Raw genomic sequence first — 22,382 nt, 5'->3', positions numbered from 1 at the left:
GGTGGCATTTGAGATGAAGGCTTATGGACCCTGGGCATTGAGATGTGACTGATGTGTCCTGTGTGGTGTGTGCACCTGTTCCAGGCATGGCATCGTGACTCTCCAGGCTCTGTCTGAGTCCAACAGAAGGCTGTGGCTGGAGGCTATGGATGGCAAGGAGCCGGTGAGGAACCTCTCCCTCTGTTCTCTTCTCATTTCTCCCTCTCCCCCTGTTCTCATCTCATCTCTCCCTCTCTGTTCTCTTCTCATGTCTCCCTCTCTCTTCTCACCTCTCCCTCTCTCTTCTCACCTCTCCCTCTCTCTTCTCACCTCTCCCTCTCTCCTCACCTCTCCCTCTCTCTTCTCATCTCTCCCTCTCTTCTCATCTCTCCCTCTCTCTTCTTTTCTCTTCTCATCTCTCCCTCTCTTCTCATATCTCCCTCTCTTTTCTCTCTCCCTCTCTCTTCTTACCTCTCCCTCTCTCTTCTCCCTCCCTCGCTCTACTCATCTCTCCCTCTCTGTTCTCTTCTCACCTCTCCCTTTCTTTTCTTCTCTTCTCTCTCTCCCTCTCTCTTCTCTCTCCCTCTCTCTTCTCTTCTCTCTCCCTATCTCTTCTCATCTCTCCCTCTCTCCTCACACCTCTCCCTCTCCTTTCTCCTCTCTCCCTCTCTCTTCTCATCTCTCCCTCGCTCTTTTCTTCATACTATCTCCCCCTGTCTCTTTCTCTCTTGCACGTTCTCTCTTCCTTCCTTTCTCTCTCTATTTTATTTTCACCCACCCCCCTCTCTTTCTCTCTCTCTTTCTCTCTCTTTCTCCCTTTCCATCTCTCCTTTTATATCCCCACTCCAGTGCAGTCTAGCTGGTTCTGGTGTCTGGCAGGGACACAGTGAAAATATGTTTGTCTTTGGTGCCCCCTTCTGGCTGTATGAAACATAACTATACTGTAGCTTTTGGACAGGTGTGTCAAACTCAATTCCTGGTGGGCTGTATGTCTAAGGGTTTTCACCCCTTCCCTTAAACTGATCAACTAACATAATTGATTAGTTAGGAACTCCCGTTGTTACCTGGTTGTGTAGGTTGTAGCTTGAAAATGGGTTGAACATGGCAGATTTGGCCACTGATAAACAGCTGCATTGAAATACAGTGGCTAAATGGAATACCTCATGGGTTTTTGAACATCAGCCGTTTTGAACTGGAGCACCTCGCTCGGCAGTAAGATGCCTCCATCCCTCCTGGTTATTGGGCAAATTAAGATCTCAGACTCAATGTATTTTGAAAGATGAAACTTTAAAGATTACAATAAGTACCGCTTTGATGTCATTACAAGCAAGCCAAATGACCAGCTGACCCAGATTGTGATAGATAAAAATCTAGTTTTTGGATTGCGTAAATGACAACAGTAATTGTGTGATGGTGGGGGATGCAGGGCTGTGTTCCAAACAAAACAACAACAAGTGTGCTTGATCTAGTTCCTCATCGGCATAGCTAGGAGAGATAAAAAATTTAAAACACCTTATAGTTGAATAATCTTTTTTGAGTCATAAAGTGCATTGAAAATACTTGAACTATGCACACTTGGCGATGTGTGTGGGAACTTGGAGAGGCGTGTGGGAACTTGGAGAGGTGTGTGGCCACTTGGAGAGGTGTGTGGCCACTTGGAGAGGTGTGTGGGAACTTGGAGAGGTGTGTGGCCACTTGGAGAGGTGTGTGGCCACTTGGAGAGGTGTGTGGGAACTTGGAGAGGTGTGTGGCCACTTGGAGAGGTGTGTGGCTACTTGGAGAGGTGTGTGGGAACTTGGAGAGGTGTGTGGGAACTTGGAGAGGTGTGTGGCCACTTGGAGAGGCGTGTGGGAACTTGGAGAGGCGTGTGGGAACTTGGAGAGGCATGTGGCCACTTGGAGAGGCGTGTGGCCACTTGGAGAGGCGTGTGGGAACTTGGAGAGGTGTGTGGCTATTGGAGAGGTGTGTGGGAACTTGGAGAGGTGTGTGGCCACTTGGAGAGGTGTGTGGGAACTTGGAGAGGCGTGTGGGAACTTGGAGAGGCGTGTGGCCACTTGGAGAGGTGTGTGGCAACTTGGAGAGGCGTGTGGGAACTTGGAGAGGTGTGTGGCTATTGGAAAGGTGTGTGGCCACTTGGAGAGGTGTGTGGCTACTTGGAGAGGTGTGTGGGAACTTGGAGAGGTGTGTGGCCACTTGGAGAGGCGTGTGGCCACTTGGAGAGGCGTGTGGCCACTTGGAGATGTGTGTGGCCACTTGGAGAGGGGTGTGGCCACTTGGAGAGGTGTGTGGCTACTTTGAGAGGCGTGTGGGAACTTGGAGAGGTATGTGGCTATTGGAGAGGTGTGTGGCTACTTGGAGAGGTGTGTGGGAACTTGGAGAGGCGTGTGGGAACTTGGAGAGGTGTGTGGCTATTGGAGAGGTGTGTGGCTACTTGGAGAGGTGTGTGGGAACTTGGAGAGGTGTGTGCGAACTTGGAGAGGTGTGTGGCTACTTGGAGAGGCGTGTGGCCACTTGGAGAGGCGTGTGGCCACTTGGAGAGGTGTGTGGCCACTTGGACAGGTGTGTGGGAACTTGGAGAGGTGTGTGGCCACTTGGAGACAGCAGTTTGACCTCTTTCTCAAACCCTTGACATTTGTTTTGTCTTATGTTGCACCTACCACACATTGTCCAGGAATATTCTGATCATGTTACTGAATGTATCCAGAGTTTTTTTTTAGTTCAACAAATGAGGTGAAAAGTACAGTAAGTTTAAAATGCACATGCAATCAACAGTGTAGTATTTAGATTCAGTCTTGTGTCAGGTGAACGGTTGGGTCCTCACATTTAGTCGAATTATTTCCCCATGATCTCCAAACTATTCCCTTTTAATTGCTACCATGGTATTGCATATGCTTTCCATACTTCTTCTGTAAGGAACATTTCAGTGTAGCTCTGTCCACATAGGATAATTTCCACCCGTGTAAAGGGTTAATAACAAACAAACATGTCCCTCCAGGAAGTGTTTGACACTCTGCTTCAGGATGCATCCCCTTGTAAAATGGTTTTCAACTGAGTGGAATTAACTCTGTTGATTTTCTCCAGATTTACAATCTTCCAGCCATTCTGAGCAAGAAAGAAGAGAGTAAGTATTTTATACCACACAACACATGTACAATATACTACACAACACATGTACAACATACTACACAACACATGTACAATATACTACACAACAAATGTACAATATACTACACAACACATGTAAAATATACTACACAACACATGTCAAATATACTACACAACACATGTACAATATACTACACAACACATGTCAAATATACTACACAACACATGTACAATATACTACACAACATATGTCAAATATACTACACAACACATGTACAATATACTACACAACATATGTCAAATATACTACACAACACATGTACAATATACTACACAACACATGTCAAATATACTACACAACACATGTACAATATACTACACAACACATGTCAAATATACTACACAACACATGTACAATATAATACACAACACATGTAAAATATACTACACAACACATATCAAATATACTACACAACACATGTACAATATACTACACAACACATGTCAAATATACTACACAACACATGTCAAATATACTACACAACACATGTACAATATACTACACAACAAATGTACAATATACTACACAACACATGTACAATATACTACACAACACATGTCAAATATACTACACAACACATGTCAAATATACTACACAACACATGTACAATATACTACACAACACATGTACAATATACTACACAACACATGTCAAATATACTACACAACATATGTACAATATACTACACAACACATGTCAAATATACTACACAACACATGTACAATATACTACACAACATATGTCAAATATACTACACAACACATGTACAATATACTACACAACATATGTACAATATACTACACAACACATGTACAATATACTACACAACACATGTCAAATATACTACACAACACATGTACAGTATACTACACAACACATGTACAGTATACTACACAACACATGTACAATATACTACACAACACATGTACAATATACTACACAACACATGTCAAATATACTACACAACACATGTCAAATATACTACACAACACATGTACAATATAATACACAACACATGTAAAATATACTACACAACAAATGTACAATATACTACACAACACATGTACAATATACTACACAACACATGTACAATATACTACACAACAAATGTACAATATACTACACAACATATGTACAATATACTACACAACACATGTACAATATAATACACAACACATGTACAATATACTACACAACACATGTACAATATACTACACAACACATGTACAATATACTACACAACAAATGTACAATATACTACACAACACATGTAAAATATACTACACAACAAATGTACAATATACTACACAACACATGTACAATATACTACACAACACATGTACAATATACTACACAACAAATGTACAATATACTACACAACACATGTCAAATATACTACACAACACATGTACAATATACTACACAACATATGTACAATATACTACACAACACATGTACAATATACTACACAACACATGTCAAATATACTACACAACACATGTACAATATACTACACAACATATGTACAATATACTACACAACACATGTACAATATACTACACAACACATGTACAATATACTACACAACACATGTCAAATATATTACACAACATATGTACAATATACTACACAACACATGTACAATATACTACACAACACATGTACAATATACTACACAACACATGTCAAATATACTACACAACACATGTACAATATACTACACAACACATGTCAAATATATTACACAACATATGTACAATATACTACACAACACATGTACAATATACTACACAACACATGTACAATATACTACACAACACATGTCAAATATACTACACAACACATGTACAATATACTACACAACACATGTCAAATATACTACACAACATATGTACAATATACTACACAGCACATGTACAATATACTACACAACACATGTACAATATACTACACAACACATGTCAAATATACTACACAACACATGTACAATATACTACACAACACATGTCAAATATACTACACAACACATGTCAAATATACTACACAACACATGTACAATATACTACACAACACATGTCAAATATACTACACAACATATGTACAATATACTACACAACACATGTACAATATACTACACAACACATGTACAATATACTACACAACACATGTACAGTATACTACACAACACATGTACAATATACTACACAACACATGTCAAATATACTACACAACACATGTCAAATATACTACACAACACATGTACAATATACTACACAACACATGTCAAATATACTAAACAACATATGTGCAACATACTACCCAACACATGTACAATATACTACACAACACATGTCAAATATACTACACAACACATGTCAAATATACTACACAACACATGTCAAATATACTACACAACACATGTCAAATATACTACACAACACATGTACAATATACTACACAACACATGTACAATATACTACACAACACATGTCAAATATACTACACAACACATGTCAAATATACTAAACAACATATGTGCAACATACTACCCAACACATGTACAATATACTACACAACACATGTCAAATATACTACACAACACATGTCAAATATACTACACAACACATGTACAATATACTACACAACACATGTAAAATATACTACACAACACATGTCAAATATACTACACAACACATGTACAATATACTACACAACACATGTACAATATACTACACAACACATGTACAATATACTACACAACACATGTCAAATATACTACACAACACATGTACAATATACTACACAACACATGTACAATATACTACACAACACATGTACAATATACTACACAACACATGTCAAATATACTAAACAACATATGTACAATATACTACACAACACATGTCAAATATACTAAACAACATATGTACAATATACTACACAACACATGTCAAATATACTAAACAACATATGTGCAACATACTACCCAACACATGTACAATATACTACACAACACATGTACAATATACTACACAATACATGTCAAATATACTACACAACACATGTACAATATACTACACAACACATGTACAATATACTGCACAACACATGTCAAATATACTACACAACACATGTCAAATATACTACACAACACATGTCAAATATAATACACAACACATGTACAATATACTGCACAACACATGTCAAATATACTAAACAACACATGTCAAATATACTACACAACACATGTACAATATACTACACAACACATGTCAAATATACTACACAACACATGTACAATATACTACACAACACATGTACAATATACTGCACAACACATGTCAAATATACTACACAACACATGTACAATATACTACACAACACATGTCAAATATACTAAACAACATATGTACAATATACTACACAACACATGTACAATATACTACACAACACATGTCAAATATACTACACAACACATGTCAAATATACTACACAACACATTTACAGTATACTACACAACACATGTACAATATACTACACAACACATGTACAATATACTACACAACACATGTCAAATATACTACACAACACATGTACAATATACTACACAACACATGTACAATATACTACACAACACATGTACAATATACTACACAACACATGTCAAATATACTACACAGCACATGTACAATATACTACACAACACATGTCAAATATACTACACAACACATGTCAAATATACTACACAACACATGTACAATATACTACACAACACATGTACAATGTAGAATATTTCTGACTCTCCTAGATGTACAAAGAGTGAATAATATGTGTAATAACAGATGCATTATCTAATTCTAACCCTTGTTGTTGTTGTTGTTGTTGTTGTCTGTAGCCATCCACTTCTACTTATTAACTCAGAGTCATTTGAATAGTGTGGACCATCATTAGTACACACTGTCTGTGTGAGAGAACAGCTGCAATCACACCACTCTGAGGATTTCTCCACAATCGCCCCCTATTCCCTCTGTGTAGTGCACTACTTTTCAACAGGAGCCCCTTGGGAACCTTGTGTTCTGTGTATTGAACCCAGTCAACCCTGCTCCTTTGTGTTCCCTGTGTTACAGCGTACCTAAACGAGGCAGGGTTTAATTTTGTGAGGAAATGTATTGACTTGGTGGAGGTACGAGGTGAGTCATCACAGCAGCCATTTTTTATCCCTTCTCCTGGGCTTCAGCTGTCAAAATAGAGTGCTGAACTCAGTCTCACTCTAATCCTACATGACCAAACACGGTAACCAACACCACTCTTCATTAATGTGTGTGTGTGTGTGTGTGTGTGTGTGTGTGTGTGTGTGTGTGTGTGTGTGTGTGTGTGTGTGTGTGTGTGTGTGTGTGTTTCAGTGGTGTAAAGTACTTAAGTAAAAATACTTTAAAGTACTACTTAAGTAGTTTTTTGGTGGGATATCTGTACTTCACTTTACTACGTATATTTTTTGCCAACTTTTACTTTTACTTCACCATATTCCTAAAGAAAATTATGTTATTTTTACTCCATACATTTAGCCTGACACCCAAAAGTACTCGTTACATTTTGCCGTTTTCCCTAATGCCTCTGATCTGGCAGACACACTAAACATAAAATGCTTCATTTGTAAATTATGTCTGAATGTTGGAGTGTGCCCCTGGCTATTCCTCAATAATCATTTTTAAAAAACCAAGTCAATTGTGCCGTCTGGTTTGCGAAATATAAAGAATTTGAAATTATTTATACTTTTACTTTTGTTACTTAAGTATTATTTAGGAACGCCATTTACTTGTGATACTTAAGTGTATTTAAAACCAAATACTTTTAGACTTTTACTGGGTGACTTTCACTTTTACTGGAGTCATTTTCTATGAAGGTCTCTTTACATTTACTGGAGTCATTTTCTATGAAGGTATCTTTACATTTACTGGAGTCATTTTCTATGAAGGTATCTTTACATTTACTGGAGTCATTTTCTATGAAGGTATCTTTACATTTACTGAAGTCATTGTCTATGAAGGTATCTTTACATTTACTGAAGTCATTTTCTATGAAGGTATCTTTACATTTACTGGAGTCATTGTCTATGATGGTATCTTTACATTTACTGGAGTCATTGTCTATGAAGGTCTCTTTACATTTACTGGAGTCATTTTCTATGAAGGTATCTTTACATTTACTGGAGTCATTGTCTATGAAGGTATCTTTACATTTACTGGAGTCATTGTCTATGACGGTATCTTTACATTTACTGGAGTCATTGTCTATGAAGGTATCTTTACATTTACTGGAGTCATTGTCTATGAAGGTATCTTTACATTTACTGGAATCATTTTCTATGAAGGTTTCTTTACATTTACTGGAGTCATTTTCTATGAAGGTCTCTTTACATTTACTGGAGTCATTGTCTATGAAGGTATCTTTACATTTACTGGAGTCATTTTCTATGAAGGTCTCTTTACATTTTCTGAAGTCATTGTCTATGAAGGTCTCTTTACATTTACTGGAGTCATTTTCTATGAAGGTCTCTTTACATTTTCTGAAGTATGACAACTGAGGACTCTTCCCACCACTGGTGTGTCTGTGTGATCTCATAGGGATCAACACGTTGGGCCTCTACAGAATAGGAGGGGTCAACTCTAAGGTCCAGAAGTTGATGACCACTGTGTTTGGTAAGTAGCCTCTGCTCTCTCTCTCCCTTTCCCTCTCTCTCCGTCTCTCTCTTCCTCCCTCTCTCTCTCCGTCTCTCTCTTTCTCTCTCTTCCTCTCTCTCTCTCTCCCTCCCTCTCTCAATTCAAGGGGCTTTATTGGCATGGGAAACGTGTTAACGTTGCCAAAGCAAGTGAAATAGATAATTAACAAAAGAGAAATGAACAATACAAATTAACAGTAAACATTACACTCACAGAAGTCTCACAAGAATAGAAACATTGCAAATGTCATATTATGTATATATACAGTGTTGTAATGATGTGCAAATAGTTACAGTACACAAGGGAAAATAAATAAGCATAAATATGGGTTGTACATATAGTCTATTGAGTGTGTATATACTATGTGTATATATAGTCTAGTGAGTGTGTATATAGTGTGTATATAGTCTAGTGAGTGTGTATAAACTATGTGTATATATAGTCTAGTGAGTGTGTATAAACTATGTGTATATATAGTCTAGTGAGTGTGTATAAACTATGTGTATATATAGTCTAGTGAGTGTGTATATATAGTCTAGTGAGTGTGTATATATAGTCTAGTCAGTGTGTATATAGTGTGTATATATAGTCTAGTGGGTGTGTATATATAGTCTAGTGAGTGTGTATATATAGTCTAGTGAGTGTGTATATATAGTCTAGTGAGTGTGTATATAGTGTGTATATATAGTCTAGTGGGTGTGTATATAGTGTGTGTATATATAGTCTAGTGAGTGTGTATATCGTGTGTATATATAGTCTAGTGAGTGTGTATATATAGTCTAGTCAGTGTGTATATAGTGTGTATATATAGTCTAGTGAGTGTGTATATTGTGTGTATATATAGTCTAGTGAGTGTGTATATAATGGGTATATATAGTCTAGTCAGTGTGTATATAGTGGGTATACAGTGCCTTGCAAAAGTATTCGGCCCCCTTGAACTTTGCGACCTTTTGCCACATTTCAGGCTTCAAACATAAAGATATAAAACTGTATTTTTTTGTGAAGAATCAACAACAAGTGGGACACAATCATGAAGTGGAACGACATTTATTGGATATTTCAAACTTTTTTAACAAATCAAAAACTGAAAAATTGGGCGTGCAAAATTATTCAGCCCCTTTACTTTCAGTGCAGCAAACTCTCTCCAGAAGTTCAGTGAGGATCTCTGAATGATCCAATGTTGACCTAAATGACTAATGATGATAAATACAATCCACCTGTGTGTAATCAAGTCTTCGTATAAATGCACCTGCACTGTGATAGTCTCAGAGGTCCGTTAAAAGCGCAGAGAGCATCATGAAGAACAAGGAACACACCAGGCAGGTCCGAGATACTGTTGTGAAGAAGTTTAAAGCCGGATTTGGATACAAAAAGATTTCCCAAGCTTTAAACATCCCAAGGAGCACTGTGCAAGCGATAATATTGAAATGGAAGGAGTATCAGACCACTGCAAATCTACCAAGACCTGGCCGTCCCTCTAAACTTTCAGCTCATACAAGGAGAAGACTGATCAGAGATGCAGCCAAGAGGCCCATGATCACTCTGGATGAACTGCAGAGATCTACAGCTGAGGTGGGAGACTCTGTCCATAGGACAACAATCAGTCGTATATTGCACAAATCTGGCCTTTATGGAAGAGTGGCAAGAAGAAAGCCATTTCTTAAAGATATCCATAAAAAGTGTTGTTTAAAGTTTGCCACAAGCCACCTGGGAGACACACCAAACATGTGGAAGAAGGTGCTCTGGTCAGATGAAACCAAAATTGAACTTTTTGGCAACAATGCAAAACGTTATGTTTGGCGTAAAAGCAACACAGCTGAACACACCACCCCCACTGTCAAACATGGTGGTGTCAGCATCATGGTTTGGGCCTGCTTTTCTTCAGCAGGGACAGGGAAGATGGTTAAAATTGATGGGAAGATGGATGGAGCCAAATACAGGACCATTCTGGAAGAAAACCTGATGGAGTCTGCAAAAGACCTGAGACTGGGACGGAGATTTGTCTTCCAACAAGACAATGATCCAAAACATAAAGCAAAATCTACAATGGAATGGTTCAATAATAAACATATCCAAGTGTTAGAATGGCCAAGTCAAAGTCCAGACCTGAATCCAATCGAGAATCTGTGGAAAGAACTGAAAACTGCTGTTCACAAATGCTCTCCATCCAACCTCACTGAGCTCGAGCTGTTTTGCAAGGAGGAATGGGAAAAAATGTCAGTCTCTCGATGTGCAAAACTGATAGAGACATACCCCAAGCGACTTACAGCTGTAATCGCAGCAGAAGGTGGCGCTACAAAGTATTAACTTAAGGGGGCTGAATAATTTTGCACGCCCAATTTTTCAGTTTTTGATTTGTTAAAAAAGTTTGAAATATCCAATAAATGTCGTTCCACTTCATGATTTTGTCCCACTTGTTGTTGATTCTTCACAAAAAAATACAGTTTTATATCTTTATGTTTGAAGCCTGAAATGTGGCAAAAGGTCGCAAAGTTCAAGGGGGCAGAATACTTTCGCAAGGCACTGTATATAGTCTAATGTTGACTGGTTAATTTGATTTTACTCCACGAAGAGCGAGACGACACTGTCACCCAGGAACAATAAGGGCTATTCATCGAAGTGAAAATAGAAGCCGTTTAGGTCATTTGGTAGTTCTGGTTCACTGGACATCCAACGGCTTGGTTTCCATTGGTGAAACGTTATCGGATGCAAGCCCCGCCACATACAACCAGTGTTGGCCCCACCACATACAACCAGTGTTAGCCCCACCACATACAACCAGTGTTGGCCCCACCACATACAACCAGTGTTAGCCCCACCACATACAACCAGTGTTGGCCCCACTACATACAACCAGTGTTAGCCCCACCACATACAACCAGTGTTGGCCCCACCACATACAACCAGTGTTAGCCCCACCACATACAACCAGTGTTAGCCCCACCACATACAACCAGTGTTAGCCCCACCACATACAACCAGTGTTGGCCCCACCACATACAACCAGTGTTAGCCCCACCACATACAACCAGTGTTAGCCCCACCACATAAAACCAGTGTTAGCCCCACCACATACAACCAGTGTTAGCCCCACTACATACAACCAGTGTTAGCCCCGCTACATACAACCAGTGTTGGCCCCACCACATACAACCAGTGTTAGCCCCACCACATACAACCAGTGTTAGCCCCACTACATACAACCAGTGTTGGCCCCGCTACATACAACCAGTGTTAGCCCCGCTACATACAACCAGTGTTGGCCCCACTACATACAACCAGTGTTGGCCCCACCACATACAACCAGTGTTAGCCCCACTACATACAACCAGTGTTAGCCCCACTACATACAACCAGTGTTAGCCCCACTACATACAACCAGTGTTAGCCCCACTACATACAACCAGTGTTGGCCCCACCACATACAACCAGTGTTAGCCCCGCTACATACAACCAGTGTTGGCCCCACCACATACAACCAGTGTTAGCCCCGCTACATACAACCAGTGTTAGCCCCACCACATACTACCAGTGTTGGCCCTGCTACATACAACCAGTGTTGGCCCCACTACATACAATCAGTGTTGGCCCCACCACATACAACCAGTGTTAGCCCCACCACATACAACCAGTGTTAGCCCCACCACATACAACCAGTGTTGGCCCCACTACATACAACCAGTGTTGGCCCCACCACATACAACCAGTGTTGGCCCCACTACATACAACCAGTGTTGGCCCCACTACATACAACCAGTGTTGGCCCCACCACATACAACCAGTGTTGGCCCCACTACATACAACCAGTGTTGGCCCCACCACATACAACCAGTGTTGGCCCCACCACATACAACCAGTGTTGGCCCCGCTACATACAACCAGTGTTGGCCCCACCACATACAACCAGTGTTGGCCCCACCACATACAACCAGTGTTAGCCCCACCACATACAACCAGTGTTAGCCCCACCACATACAACCAGTGTTAGCCCCACTACATACTACCAGTGTTGGCCCCACCACATACAACCAGTGTTAGCCCCGCTACATACAACCAGTGTTAGCCCCACCACATACAACCAGTGTTAGCCCCACTACATACAACCAGTGTTGGCCCCGCTACATACAACCAGTGTTGGCCCCACCACATACAACCAGTGTTAGCCCCACCACATACAACCAGTGTTGGCCCCACCACATACAACCAGTGTTGGCCCCACTACATACAACCAGTGTTGGCCCCACTACATACAACCAGTGTTGGCCCCACCACATACAACCAGTGTTGGCCCCACTACATACAACCAGTGTTGGCCCCACCACATACAACCAGTGTTGGCCCCACCACATACAACCAGTGTTGGCCCCGCTACATACAACCAGTGTTGGCCCCACCACATACAACCAGTGTTGGCCCCACCACATACAACCAGTGTTAGCCCCACCACATACAACCAGTGTTAGCCCCACCACATACAACCAGTGTTAGCCCCACTACATACTACCAGTGTTGGCCCCACCACATACAACCAGTGTTAGCCCCGCTACATACAACCAGTGTTAGCCCCACCACATACAACCAGTGTTAGCCCCACTACATACAACCAGTGTTGGCCCCGCTACATACAACCAGTGTTGGCCCCACCACATACAACCAGTGTTAGCCCCACCACATACAACCAGTGTTAGCCCCACTACATACAACCAGTGTTGGCCCCGCTACATACAACCAGTGTTAGCCCCGCTACATACAACCAGTGTTGGCCCCACTACATACAACCAGTGTTGGCCCCACCACATACAACCAGTGTTAGCCCCACTACATACAACCAGTGTTAGCCCCACTACATACAACCAGTGTTAGCCCCACTACATACAACCAGTGTTGGCCCCACCACATACAACCAGTGTTAGCCCCGCTACATACAACCAGTGTTGGCCCCACCACATACAACCAGTGTTAGCCCCGCTACATACAACCAGTGTTAGCCCCACCACATACTACCAGTGTTGGCCCTGCTACATACAACCAGTGTTGGCCCCACCACATACAACCAGTGTTGGCCCCACTACATACAACCAGTGTTGGCCCCACCACATACAACCAGTGTTGGCCCCACTACATACAACCAGTGTTGGCCCCACTACATACAACCAGTGTTGGCCCCACCACATACAACCAGTGTTGGCCCCACTACATACAACCAGTGTTGGCCCCACCACATACAACCAGTGTTGGCCCCACCACATACAACCAGTGTTGGCCCCGCTACATACAACCAGTGTTGGCCCCACCACATACAACCAGTGTTGGCCCCACCACATACAACCAGTGTTGGCCCCGCTACATACAACCAGTGTTGGCCCCACCACATACAACCAGTGTTGGCCCCGCTACATACAACCAGTGTTGGCCCCGCTACATACAACCAGTGTTGGCCCCACCACATACAACCAGTGTTGGCCCCACCACATACAACCAGTGTTGGCCGCACCACATACAACCAGTGTTGGCCCCGCTACATACAACCAGTGTTGGCCCCACCACATACAACCAGTGTTGGCCCCACCACATACAACCAGTGTTGGCCCCGCTACATACAACCAGTGTTGGCCCCGCTACATACAACCAGTGTTGGCCCCGCCACATACAACCAGTGTTGGCCCCACCACATACAACCAGTGTTGGCCCCACCACATACAACCAGTGTTGGCCCCACCACATACAACCAGTGTTAGCCCCACCACATACAACCAGTGTTGGCCCCACCACATACAACCAGTGTTGGCCCCGCTACATACAACCAGTGTTGGCCCCACCACATACAACCAGTGTTGGCCCCACCACATACAACCAGTGTTAGCCCCACCACATACAACCAGTGTAGACCTACGTAGATGCTTTACAAACCCTTCATAACCCATAGACCTACGTAGACCCATAAACCTACGTAGATGCTTTACAAACCCTTCATAACCCATAAACCTACGTAGACCCATAGACCTACGTAGATGCCTTACAAACCCTTCATAACCCATAAACCTACGTAGACCCATAGACCTACGTAGATGCCTTACAAACCCTTCATAACCCATAAACCTACGTAGACCCATAGACCTACGTAGATGCTTTACAAACCCTTCATAACCCATAGACCTACGTAGATGCTTTACAAACCCTTCATAACCCGTAGACCTACGTAGACCCATAAACCTACGTAGATGCTTTACAAACCCTTCATAACCCATAGACCTACGTAGATGCTTTACAAACCCCTCATAACCCATAGACCTACGTATATGCTTTACAAACCATTCATAACCCATAGACCTACGTAGATGCCTTACAAACCCTTCATAACCCATAAACCTACGTAGATGCTTTACAAACCATTCATAACCCATAGACCGAAGTAGATGCTTTACAAACCCTTCATAACCCATAGACCTACGTAGATGCTTTACAAACCCTTCATAACCCATAGACCTACGTAGATGCTTTACAAACCCTTCATAACCCATAGACCTACGTAGACCCATAAACCTACGTAGATGCTTTACAAACCCTTCATAACCCATAGACCTACGTAGATGCCTTACAAACCCTTCATAACCCATAGACCTACGTGGATGCTTTACAAACCCTTCATAACCCATAGACCTACGTAGACCCATAGACCTACGTAGATGCCTTACAAACCCTTCATAACCCATAGACCTACATAGACCCATAGACCTACGTAGATGCCTTACAAACCCTTCATAACCCATAGACCTACGTAGACCCATAGACCTACGTAGATGCCTTACAAACCCTTCATAACCCATAGACCTACGTAGACCCATAGACCTACGTAGATGCCTTACAAACCCTTCATAACCCATAGACCTACGTAGATGCCTTACCATCCCTTCATAACCCATAGACCTACGTAGATGCTTTACAAACCCTTCATAACCCATAAACCTACGTAGACCCATAGACCTACGTAGATGCCTTACAAACCCTTCATAACCCATAAACCTACGTAGACCCATAGACCTACGTAGATGCCTTACAAACCCTTCATGACCCATAAACCTACGTAGACCCATAGACCTACGTAGATGCTTTACAAACCCTTCATAACCCATAGACCTACGTAGATGCTTAACAAACCCTTCATAACCCATAGACCTACGTAGACCCATAAACCTACGTAGATGCTTTACAAACCCTTCATAACCCATAGACCTACGTAGATGCTTTACAAACCCCTCATAACCCATAGACCTACGTATATGCTTTACAAACCATTCATGACCCATAGACCTACGTAGATGCCTTACAAACCCTTCATAACCCATAAACCTACGTAGATGCTTTACAAACCATTCATAACCCATAGACCGAAGTAGATGCTTTACAAACCCTTCATAACCCATAGACCTACGTAGACCCATAGACCTACGTAGATGCTTTACAAACCCTTCATAACCCATAGACCTACGTAGATGCTTTACAAACCCTTCATAACCCATAGACCTACGTAGACCCATAAACCTACGTAGATGCTTTACAAACCCTTCATAACCCATAGACCTACGTAGATGCCTTACAAACCCTTCATAACCCATAGACCTACGTAGATGCCTTACAAACCCTTCATAACCCATAGACCTACGTGGATGCTTTACAAACCCTTCATAACCCATAGACCTACGTAGACCCATAGACCTACGTAGATGCCTTACAAACCCTTCATAACCCATAGACCTACGTAGACCCATAGACCTACGTAGATGCCTTACAAACCCTTCATAACCCATAGACCTACGTAGACCCATAGACCTACGTAGATGCCTTACAAACCCTTCATAACCCATCAACCTACGTAGACCCATAGACCTACGTAGATGCCTTACAAACCCTTCATAACCCATAAACCTACGTAGACCCATAGACCTACGTAGATGCCTTGCAAACCCTTCATAACCCATAAACCTACGTAGACCCATAGACCTACGTAGATGCTTTACAAACCCTTCATAACCCATAGACCTACGTAGATGCTTTACAAACCCTTCATAACCCATAGACCTACGTAGATGCTTTACAAACCATTCATAACCCATAGACCTACGTAGAATCTTTACAAACCCTTCATAACCCATAAACCTACGTAGACCCATAGACCTACGTAGATGCCTTACAAACCCTTCATAACCCATAAACCTATGTAGACCCATAGACCTACGTAGATGCCTTACAAACCCTTCATAACCCATAAACCTACGTAGACCCATAGACCTACGTAGATGCTTTACAAACCCTTCATAACCCATAGACCTACGTAGATGCTTTACAAACCCTTCATAACCCATAGACCTACGTAGATGCTTTACAAACCCTTCATAACCCATAGACCTACGTAGACCCATAAACCTACGTAGATGCTTTACAAACCATTCATAACCCATAGACCTACGTAGATGCCTTACAAACCCCTCATAACCCATAGACCTACGTAGACCCATAGACCTACGTAGATGCCTTACAAACGCTTCATAACCCATAGACCTACATAGATGCCTTACAAACCCTTCATAACCCATAAACCTACGTAGATGCTTTACAAACCATTCATAACCCATAGACCTACGTAGATGCTTTACAAACCCTTCATAACCCATAGACCTACGTAGACCCATAAACCTACGTAGATGCTTTACAAACCCTTCATAACCCATAGACCTACGTAGATGCTTTACAAACCCCTCATAGCCCATAGACCTACGTAGATGCTTTACAAACCATTCATAACCCATAGACCTACGTAGATGCCTTACAAACCCCTCATAACCCATAGACCTACGTAGATGCTTTACAAACCATTCATAACCCATAGACCTACGTAGATGCTTTACAAACCCTTCATAACCCATAGACCCATAGACCTACGTAGATGCCTTACAAACCCTTCATAACCCATAAACCTATGTAGACCCATAGACCTATGTAGATGCCTTACAAACCCTTCATAACCCATAAACCTACGTAGACCCATAGACCTACGTAGATGCCTTACAAACCCTTCATAACCCATAAACCTACGTAGACCCATAGACCTACGTAGATGCCTTACAAACCCTTCATAACCCATAAACCTATGTAGACCCATAGACCTACGTAGATGCTTTACAAACCCCTCATAACCCATAGACCTACGTATATGCTTTACAAACCATTCATAACCCATAGACCTACGTAGATGCCTTACAAACCCTTCATAACCCATAAACCTACGTAGATGCTTTCAAACCATTCATAACCCATAGACCGAAGTAGATGCTTTACAAACCCTTCATAACCCATAGACCTACATAGACCCATAGACCTACGTAGATGCTTTACAAAACCCTTCATAACCCATAGACCTACGTAGATGCTTTACAAACCCTTCATAACCCATAGACCTACGTAGACCCATAAACCTACGTAGATGCTTTACAAACCCTTCATAACCCATAGACCTACGTAGATGCCTTACAAACCCTTCATAACCCATAGACCTACGTAGATGCCTTACAAACCCTTCATAACCCATAGACCTACGTGGATGCTTTACAAACCCTTCATAACCCATAGACCTACGTAGACCCATAGACCTACGTAGATGCCTTACAAACCCTTCATAACCCATAGACCTACGTAGACCCATAGACCTACGTAGATGCCTTACAAACCCTTCATAACCCATAGACCTACGTAGACCCATAGACCTACGTAGATGCCTTACAAACCCTTCATAACCCATCAACCTACGTAGACCCATAGACCTACGTAGATGCCTTACAAACCCTTCATAACCCATAAACCTACGTAGACCCATAGACCTACGTAGATGCCTTGCAAACCCTTCATAACCCATAAACCTACGTAGACCCATAGACCTACGTAGATGCTTTACAAACCCTTCATAACCCATAGACCTACGTAGATGCTTTACAAACCCTTCATAACCCATAGACCTACGTAGACCCATAAACCTACGTAGATGCTTTACAAACCCTTCATAACCCATAGACCTACGTAGATGCTTTACAAACCCCTCATAACCCATAGACCTACGTAGATGCTTTACAAACCATTCATAACCCATAGACCTACGTAGATGCTTTACAAACCCTTCATAACCCATAAACCTACGTAGACCCATAGACCTACGTAGATGCCTTACAAACCCTTCATAACCCATAAACCTATGTAGACCCACAAACCTACGTAGATGTCTTACAAACCCTTCATAACCCATAAACCTACGTAGACCCATAGACCTACGTAGATGCCTTACAAACCCTTCATAACCCATAAACCTACGTAGACCCATAGACCTACGTAGATGCTTTACAAACCCTTCATAACCCATAGACCTACGTAGATGCTTTACAAACCCTTCATAACCCATAGACCTACGTAGATGCTTTACAAACCCTTCATAACCCATAGACCTACGTAGACCCATAAACCTAAGTAGATGCTTTACAAACCCTTCATAACCCATAGACCTACGTAGATGCTTTACAAACCCCTCATAACCCATAGATCTACGTAGATGCTTTACAAACCATTCATAACCCATAGACCTACGTAGATGCCTTACAAACCCCTCATAACCCATAGACCTACGTAGACCCATAGACCTACGTAGATGCCTTACAATCCCTTCATAACCCATAGACCTACATAGATGCCTTACAAACCCTTCATAACCCATAAACCTACGTAGATGCTTTACAAACCATTCATAACCCATAGACCTACGTAGATGCTTTACAAACCCTTCATAACCCATAGACCTACGTAGACCCATAAACCTACGTAGATGCTTTACAAACCATTCATAACCCATAGACCTACGTAGATGCTTTACAAACCCCTCATAACCCATAGACCTACGTAGATCCTTTACAAACCATTCATAACCCATAGACCTAGGTAGATGCCTTACAAACCCCTCATAACCCATAGACCTACGTAGATGCTTTACAAACCATTCATAACCCATAGACCTACGTAGATGCTTTACAAACCCTTCATAACCCATAAACCTACGTAGACCCATAGACCTACGTAGATGCCTTACAAACCCTTTATAACCCATAGACATAGACAAACCATTCACAACCCATAGACCTACGTAGATGCCTTACAAACCCCTCATAACCCATAGACCTACGTAGACCCATAGACCTACGTAGATGCCTTACAAACCCTTCATAACCCATAGACCTACGTAGATGCCTTACAAACCCTTCATAACCCATAAACCTACGTAGATGCTTTACAAACCATTCATAACCCATAGACCTACGTATATGCTTTACAAACCCTTCATAACCCATAGACCTACGTAGACCCATAAACCTACGTAGATGCTTTACAAACCATTCATAACCCATAGACCTACGTAGACCCATAGACCTACGTAGATACTTTACAAACCCTTCATAACCCATAGACCGACGTAGATGCCTTACTAAACATAGTAGTCTGAGTGTGTATATAGTCTAGTGAGTCTATAGTGTGTATATATACTAACCCATAGACCTACGTAGATGCTTTACAAACCCCTCAAAGAATTTATCAGAAAAGTCACACTGTATACTTTAAATCCACTACTGAGCTGTGTTCTGGAACAGGTCAGTCAGGTACAGTGTAATTGTGTAAATGGTTGTGTTGTTGTTTTGTATCCCGTAGCAACCAAGGCTCCAGTTGATATGAACCTGGACCCAGACACCTGGGACAACAAGACCATCACCAGCGGCCTGAAGAATTACCTCAGGTACACACACACATACACGCACACACACACACAGAGATATGCATGGACCTAGTGAATTAGCTGAGGTCATGTTGCCCTACCAGTTGCTCCCTGCTCCTCCCTGGCTAGGAATCATCATGACATTGCTTAATGCCTTCCTGAAACCCTCCCATCCTTGGTCAACCAGTGTAAGCGGTTGGTGTAAGCGTTATCTGGAGGGAGTTTTCACCATTGTTAATGCTGGGAAAAGAGTGAATAGTTGAGACGTACGCTGTCTCCCTCCTTCTCTTCATGTTCCCTTTTCATCCACCAGGTGTCTCTCTGAGCCTCTGCTGACCTTTAAGCTCCACAAAGACTTCATCATGGCCGTCAGTAAGTAATACAATGGGGAGAGATTATCAGCACACAGCTGACCTGCAAAACCACTAACCAAACCCTGACCCTAACCCTGACCCTAACCCTTACCTTAACACTTACCTTAACCCTTACCTAACCCTTACCTTAACCCTAACCCTTACCCTAACCCTTACCTTAACCCTTACCTTAACCCTGACCCTAACCCTGACCTTAACCCTTACCTTAACCTTGACCCTAACCCTTACCTAACCCTTACCTTAACCCTAACCCTTACCTTAACCCTGACCCTAACCCTTACCTTAACCCTGACCCTAACCCTTACCTTAACCCTGACCCTAACCCTTACCTTAACCCTGACCCTAACCCTTACCTTAACCCTTACCTTAACCCTTACCTTAACCCTGACCCTAACCCTTACCTTAACCCTTACCTTAACCTTGACCCTAACCCTTACCTAACCCTTACCTTAACCCTAACCCTTACCTTAACCCTGACCCTAACCCTTACCTTAACCCTGACCCTAACCCTTACCTTAACCCTGACCCTAACCCCTACCTTAACCCTTACCTTAACCCTGACCCTAACCCTTACCTTAACCCTAACCCTTACCTTAACCCTGACCCTAACCCTTACCTTAGCCATAACCCTAACGCTTACCTTAGCCCTAACCCTTACCTTAGCCCTATAACCCTTTCCTTAGCCCTAACCCTTACCTTAGCCCTAACCCTTACCTTAGCCCTAACCCTTACCTTAGCTCTAACCCTTACCTTAGCCCTAACCCTTACCTTAGCCCCTAACCCTTACCTTAGCCCCTAACCCTTACCTTAGCCCTAACCCACTCCTTAGCCCTAACCCTTACCTTAGCCCTAACCCTTACCTTGCCCTTACCCTTACCTTAGCCCTAACCCTTTCCTTAGCCCTAACCCTTACCTTAGCCCTAACCCTTACCTTAGCCTTAACCCTTACCTTAGCCCTAACCCTTACCTTAGCCCTAACCCTTACCTTAGCCCTAACCCTTACCTTAGCCCTAACCCTTACCTTGCCCTAACCCTTACCTTAGCCATAACCCTTTCCTTAGCCCTAACCCTTACCTTCGCCCTTACCCTTACCTTAGCCCTAACCCTTTCCTTAGCCCTAACCCTTACCTTAGCCCTAACCCTTACCTTAGCCTTAAGCCTTAACCCTTACCTTGCCCTAGCCCTTTCTTTAGCCCTAACCCTAACCCTTACCTTGCCCTAACCCTTACCTTAGCCCTAACCCTTACCTTAGCCCTAACCCTTACCTTAGCCCTAACCCTTACCTTGCCCTAGCCCTTTCCTTAGCCCTAACCCTTACCTTAGCCCTAACCCTTTCCTTA

At 42.2% G+C, this 22,382-nt stretch overlaps 1 protein-coding gene and 1 long non-coding RNA gene across 5 annotated transcripts in view; one reads left to right on the top strand and one right to left on the bottom strand.

Moving 5' to 3' along the window:
- The window catches only part of LOC110515989 (rho GTPase-activating protein 42), a 224,508-nt gene that overhangs the window by 165,190 nt on the left and 36,936 nt on the right, over positions 1 to 22,382 (top strand). For all 4 annotated transcript variants that reach the window (XM_036965193.1, XM_036965192.1, XM_036965191.1 and 1 more), the window contains 6 exons: positions 85 to 163; positions 3,061 to 3,100; positions 7,273 to 7,335; positions 8,770 to 8,844; positions 20,605 to 20,689; positions 20,982 to 21,040. In XM_036965193.1, coding sequence (XP_036821088.1) covers positions 85 to 163; positions 3,061 to 3,100; positions 7,273 to 7,335; positions 8,770 to 8,844; positions 20,605 to 20,689; positions 20,982 to 21,040 — 401 coding nt within the window. The remainder of the gene's footprint in view (positions 1 to 84; positions 164 to 3,060; positions 3,101 to 7,272; positions 7,336 to 8,769; positions 8,845 to 20,604; positions 20,690 to 20,981; positions 21,041 to 22,382) is intronic.
- LOC118944717 lies at positions 18,467 to 19,320 on the bottom strand. The gene is made up of 3 exons (XR_005040013.1): positions 18,798 to 19,320; positions 18,684 to 18,722; positions 18,467 to 18,608 (listed from the first exon to the last, which is right to left on the bottom strand). It is a non-coding gene; the product is annotated as an uncharacterized LOC118944717 (long non-coding RNA).

Source organism: Oncorhynchus mykiss, chromosome 27 (genome assembly GCF_013265735.2).
Source record: "Oncorhynchus mykiss isolate Arlee chromosome 27, USDA_OmykA_1.1, whole genome shotgun sequence".
Taxonomy (NCBI): domain Eukaryota; kingdom Metazoa; phylum Chordata; class Actinopteri; order Salmoniformes; family Salmonidae; genus Oncorhynchus; species Oncorhynchus mykiss.
The sequence above is the reverse complement of the archived record's forward strand: the minus strand, read 5'-3'. Positions and strand labels throughout refer to the sequence as shown.